This window comes from Alligator sinensis, unplaced genomic scaffold (assembly GCF_000455745.1).
Source record: "Alligator sinensis unplaced genomic scaffold, ASM45574v1 scaffold1504_2, whole genome shotgun sequence".
Lineage (NCBI taxonomy): Eukaryota > Metazoa > Chordata > Crocodylia > Alligatoridae > Alligator > Alligator sinensis.
The window spans coordinates 14,265-20,322 of NW_005843759.1; the positions used below are offsets into that span (position 1 = coordinate 14,265).

Sequence of the window (6,058 nt, forward strand, 5' to 3'; positions counted from 1 at the left end):
CTATGCAGGGGGTCGGACTCGATGATCTATTGAGGTCCCTTCTGACCCTAACATCTATGAATCAGGAAAGTCCTAACCCAGGGGTCTGCAACGTTTTTGGGCAGAGTGCCAAAAATACCCACAACCTCAACTTGCAATATGTTAGCATGCCAGGGGCACATGGTGGGGGAGGCACAAGGGGCCTGATCCTTGTTGTGGCAGCACAGCCCCAGCCCTTTCCCCAAGGCACATGGGCCAAGCAAAATGTCTTTGCATGCCACACTCTAGCATGTGTACCAGAGGATGCCTACCCCTGTCCTAACCTTTTGCTAAAGCCAGTTTAGGAAAGAGACTAACTTGGCTGCACCCCACCACCCAGGCCCCCCAGGTACCTGCTAGATGACTGCTGGTGGCTGGCGACTCCAGAGTCTGCAGGAAGTTCTCCAGTGGAACGTGAGTCAGATGCTCCCCTGAGGAGTCCCTGACCCTGCTGTGTGGTCCTGAGATGATGGTGGCTGTGGCAGCAGGTGGGGCAGCATTGTGGAGGGGAGGCATGGTACATCTGTCTGGAGGCCTGTGCATGTCTGAAAAGGATTCAGATGTTAATGGCTGAATTAACATGTTGAGGCTCCTTCTGCAAATCAATGCAGGACCAGTGCTAACAGTTCTAGGGGGTATGTTGTCTGCATCCTCTAAGCAGAGAAAACCAGCTGATGCCCTGACATTTTTCAGATTAGTTAGTGCCCAACCAATGTCTGTAGGGGACAGGCATATCAAAAGCAGAGGCACTTCAAGCCCACTCCACCTCGCCATCAGCAAGCTCTTACCCAGGCCTGAAAGGGCCCCTTATAGATGGTAAAGATGATACCGTTCAGCGGATGGCTGCTCTGCTGGGACTAGCAACAGTGATGCTCACTAGGAAGTGGGCTAAGATTCAAACTCATGTCCTACACCACAGGTAGCAGAGGACAACAATTGAAATGGGCCAGATTTGACCGAGTAACCTAGAAGTGTTCCATGCGCTAGCCTCACTCCTCCTGGGAGCCATCCTTTTCTGTAGGAATAGGCAGGAGAGGAAAGCTGCTAAAGCCAAGCTAGGGCCAGCTACAGGCCACATGAGAACTAACCACCTTCTCTCCATTTTAGTAGACTGTGAAATGATTAGTTATCTAGTTTGTAATGTCCGAGAGGCTGCATGGAAAAGGACAGGCCACAAAGCACAAAGCTCCCCCCACCTTTTATGAAGCTTCCTTTGTCATTGGTAATATTCACACTTCAGAAGCCAGCCTGACAACCACAGACACCCAGCATCTGAAACTGAGACATCTGGCGGTTTTCTCTAGCCATCCTTACCATCAGACAGAAATTCACAGCTGCAGGAGGACATCCTGCCTGGCAGACAGGCTCCCTGGGCACAGGAGGCAAGTTCAATATCATCTCCGCTGTCCCTACAAGGAAAAAGCAAAGCAGATGGTCCCTCATGGGGTGTCACTCTGCAGACGCATGCCTTGCCTTGAGGAGGAATTTCCATTTGCAGGCAGAAATGGGGACTCATTTAGTTAATCCAACAATTCTGGTTAAACCTTAGTTCCACATGCGCAGTTGGATGCTCCTAAGAAGGCCAGCACATGACATTTGCAATGCTTATCATTTGCTCCTGAAGCCAAATTCACATAGGGGAGGTACCTGCAGCATCAAAAGGCACAGCAGAGAAGCAGAGGACAAGGCTGTGACTACATATCAGATACTGAAGCTCCATGCAGACGTGCAGGCCTACCCTGTCAATTCACACTGGCATTTGAACTTTAGTAGGGCTGTTCAAGCAACAGAAAAAAATAGGATAGAGTTAGGGCTGGCTGAAAATTTTCCATCAAAAACAGCTCATTGAGGGGAAAAATGCAGCAAAACAACTTCAGGGGAAAACCCAGGCTTCTAGTGGAAAATTTTGCAAAATATTTTGATCTAGATCTTTTTGGGGTTTGGCCAAAAGCTTCTGCTTCAGGTATCAGGTAAAACTTGCATCAAAAATAAAAGTGATTTTGTTTTCATCCAGTGTTTCCACAGGATGAGGAATTCTGGACCAACTCCAGAGAGAGTGCCAGAGGGACAAGGTAGGTTCAAGCAGAGGGGAGGCCCTGCAGGCAGATCCTGAGGATCAGAGGCTATTGGTTATGCTCTGTTGTTCTTAAGAGACTCCCAGAAAGGCTGGGTGTGTGCAGACTCAATGGAGAGCAGGGTAGTGGCTAAACCTATTTGCAGTTACATACGGTGTTATGAAGAGCAGGGTGCTGAGCTGCTCACAGGGGTTGTGTTGAAATTGGCCTCTTTATCAGGCTTCCCTGCCAGATGAACACTGGTAGCATGTTCTCAGCATGGAGGCAGCACTGCTCTCAGAACTGCACTTTGCTCTGCTAATGTCAAGCCACCTTCTGTGCAGGATGCCAGAGTTTGGCCAGTACAACTGCGTCTGCACTAGGGGCTCTGCCAGCACAACTAGGCCTGTGGGATCACACCTCTTTACGCCCCTGATGAATGGAGCTACAGTAGCAGCTCTTGGAAGCAGTCGCTTTCATTGCTTTGGCTCATGTTCCCATGTCGCCCATTGTCTGTCCTCTCCTAGCTCCACTCTGGCATGCACCTTCCTCGCCACCACTCTGACACGCCTCGCCTGCCCGTTCCCCTGCGCCTCCACTAGTGGCCTTTGATTTCCTATGCAAGCCCAGGCTTCCCTCTTTACTTCCAGCCATGAGGCAGCTCATAGCTACCATTCCTCTCCCAAGAAAGCCCCTCTACCTCCTTGTGAAAGCAGCACAGCAATTTTAACCTATTCTGTGACTCATCTCCCCCTGCCATTAGGAGCGCGGGTTTATGTGACTTGCCTGAGAGACAAAGTCTAGTTCCAGAAACCCTGAACCTCCATGTCCTGCACAGACCTCAGCTGAGCATGGACCTTCCCATCACAAGGCAGCCTCCAAGACCCACGAGCAAATACTGAAGGGCCATCCTGTCATCAGCAGGGATCCTGGTTTTCTGTTTAAAAATCCCAAATTCTCCAATAAAAAAAAATACCAAATTCTCCAATTAAACCCCCCCAAATCTACATTTTTCTGTGATTAAAATGAAACCACTATATCCACGGGGATCAGTTGAACACAATGTTCGTAGATTCATAGGTGTTTGGGACGGAAGGAACCTTAGCAGATCATTAAGTCCGACCCTCTGTCCTGGGCAGGAAAGAGCACTGGGGTCAGATGACCCCAGCCAGGTGCATGTCTAGCCTCCTCTTAAAGATCCCAAAGGTAGGGGAGAGCACCACCTCCCTTGGAAGCCCAGTCCAGATTCTGGCAACTCTTACTATGAAGAAGTTCTTCCTGATGTCTAACCTAAATCTGCTCTCCGTCAGTTTGTGGCAATTGTTCCTAGCTACTCCAAGGAGTGCCCTGGTGAACAGAGCATCTTCAATTCCTTGCTGTCCCCCTTGATGAATTTGTAGGCGGCCACAAGATCACCTCTCAGCCTTCTCTTGCAGAGGCTGAAGAGATCCAGGGACCTCAGTCTCTCCTCCTAGGGTTTTGCCTGCCTCACATATGAGTGGCCTTCCTCTGAACCCTCTCGAGGTTGTTCAACTCATTGTATTCATATAATTACAATTTTAAAGCAATTTGAAAGCCTACCAGTGCCTCAATCATTATAATAAAGTGATTTATTTGATTTTGTTTTTTATGCCTCACTTTGGCAGCCATGGCAGCATGGTGCTCTGTCCCGTGCCAGATGCTGCCCACCGGGCCAAGGAGGTGGCTCCTGCCAGGAGCTGGTCTGGCCTCGCTACAGCCCCACATCCCACTGTGGGCACAAAAATCTGGGGGGGGCATGTGCCCCCCCCCAGCCTCACTGACAAGTCACTTGTGCCTGCCACCATCCACACAGACTTACCTGAAGGGAGCTGTGGAAGCTGCTCTCCACCACACTGCCTGGCCGCCACATGCATGTGTGCAGCCCACATGTACATAGCGCCCCCTGCATCCTTCCTTCCCCCGCCCCAAACAGCCCCGCCAGCCTGCAATCGCACCATTTCCTGTGTTTTTCCCCTTTAAAGGAAAAAATCCACGTTTTTCTGCAGCAAACAGAAAACCCAGATCCCTGGTCATCAGTACAGGGCCAGTCATTTGTGACTGAGACAGACGAATCGGAGAGACAGCTCTAGGCTATGCTTTGTCAGACAAAATGACCACCTCAAGAATAGAGTATGTGCAAGTATCCATCAACTGGCCAACAGCCCCATCAATTACATCTGTTCCCACCGCCTCTATCCTGTTGCTTTTGTACCATTTTAATGCAAGAATTCTCATTACATCCTATTTTTAGCATGGACACCACTGACTTCCCCATGGCTGCAAGGGTGATGCTCACTCCAGACTCTGTTCCTCCCAGAGGCAACTGCCTCTTGCTTAACTAAGGAGACACGTGCTAGCAGGAAGCCCAGGAAGCGGTCTGTGTTAGCAGTAATTGTTCACGAGGGAGCTGCTGAATTATTTAGTGACCAGTAAATGAATCAGCAATCGGACTCATTCAACTGCAACCATTTAAAAAACAACAACAACAACAACAAAAACACTCTGCAGAAAATGTGTTGACAGGGCACTTACGGGAAGGTTTTCATTCTGAATCCTTGGCAAATGAAAAACAAGCTAGCACAATGTGCACAAGATGAATGAAAATTCATTCCTGGTGCTAAGTGTGTATGTCAGTGTGTTAAATGGCTCATTATTATGTGCATTACAGCTGTGTCCAGAGGCCAAACCAAACCTGTGCTGGACATGATACAAACAAAAGAGGAAGAAAATCCCTGAGGTAGAGATCTCAGGCCCCAATTCTGCAACGAGCTTTCTGTGGGTGGGTTCCCAAACACAAATAACATCCCACTGAAGCAATTAAAGATGTTCTTATTCACAACCAAGGCTTATATCTGGCTGCTTTAATTGTTGCTCTCTGTGTGGGCAGGAAAGTAGTTAAGAATTAGAAGTGCACCGATACATCAATCTGATAGTGGATCGGCACCGATGTAAAGAAAAATTGACTGCATCAGAAATTGGCTTTTTTTTTTTTTTTTTTTTTTTTTTTGCCTGACGTGGCCAATAATGTATCCAATAAATGCCTTGTGCATGCGTGCAGCTGCAGCACAGCACATAAGCGGCAAGAAGCACAGCGCAGCATCTTGGAGAGCTGCATGCAGCTGGTAAGTCTGTTATGGTGGAAGGGGAGGGGGCAGGGAAGGGGTGTGGAGGGGCAGATCAATGCCCCTGGCAGTGAGGGAGGGGTGGGGCTGGGGCAGGTGCTACCCAGCCAGGGCAGAGCAGGGCATGGGACAGAGCCATGGCTCATTCTGAGCTGGGGAGGACAGTGGGTCCTGCCACTGTGCGCACCCCAGGAGGGCATGGGAGCATGTGCCCCTGGATCTGTGCATGGGGTAGGCTGCTGCTGTGGGCTGGGGCCAGGCTCTTCCCAGTGGGGGCTGGACCAGGCTGCGCTCGGGGCGGGCGGTGGCAGCGCTGGGAGGGGGGCTACAGCAAACTTTGGAGTGGCTCCAGCCTTCCTCCCAGTGCTGCTGCTGCCCACTCTGAGCACAGCCCAGCCCAGTCCCCCCCATCAGGAAGAGCCCAGCACTGCCCCAGCCCCAGGCCACAGCAGCAGCCCACCCTGCCCTGCACAGATCCAGGGGCACATGTCCCCCATGGCTTCCAAAGCAGTGGCAGGAGCTGCTCCCCCGTACAAGTAACAGCTCTATCCTGTGCCTGCCCTACCCCAACTGGGCAGTGCCTGCCCCTGCCCCAGCCCCGCTCCCTCACCGCAGGGGCCTTGATCTGCTCTTCCACGCCCCTTCCCTTACACCACAACAGACTTACCAGCTAGACACTACTCTTCAAGCTGCCAGGCTGCATATCAGAAATCAGATCAGTATCAGCCAATATGCCTCCTTAAAAACTGGCTATTGGTATTGGCCCCAAAAATCTCTATTTGTATGCACCTATTAAGAATTATTTCCTAAAAAGGTTTTGTAGAAGGCCAACTGGACCAGGCA

The 6,058-nt window shown here is 50.5% G+C and overlaps 1 protein-coding gene across 4 annotated transcripts in view; it reads right to left on the bottom strand.

The window, feature by feature from the left end:
* Positions 1-6,058, bottom strand: part of SH2B2 (SH2B adaptor protein 2) — a 46,692-nt gene that overhangs the window by 12,141 nt on the left and 28,493 nt on the right. For all 4 annotated transcript variants that reach the window (XR_003092413.1, XM_014527649.2, XM_025195712.1 and 1 more), the window contains exons 7-8: positions 1,333-1,427; positions 372-563 (exon numbers count right to left, since the gene is read on the bottom strand). Coding sequence is in view for 3 of the 4 variants with exons in the window: in XM_014527649.2 (XP_014383135.1) it covers positions 372-563; positions 1,333-1,427 (287 nt within the window). In the remaining variant the exon portion in view is untranslated. The remainder of the gene's footprint in view (positions 1-371; positions 564-1,332; positions 1,428-6,058) is intronic.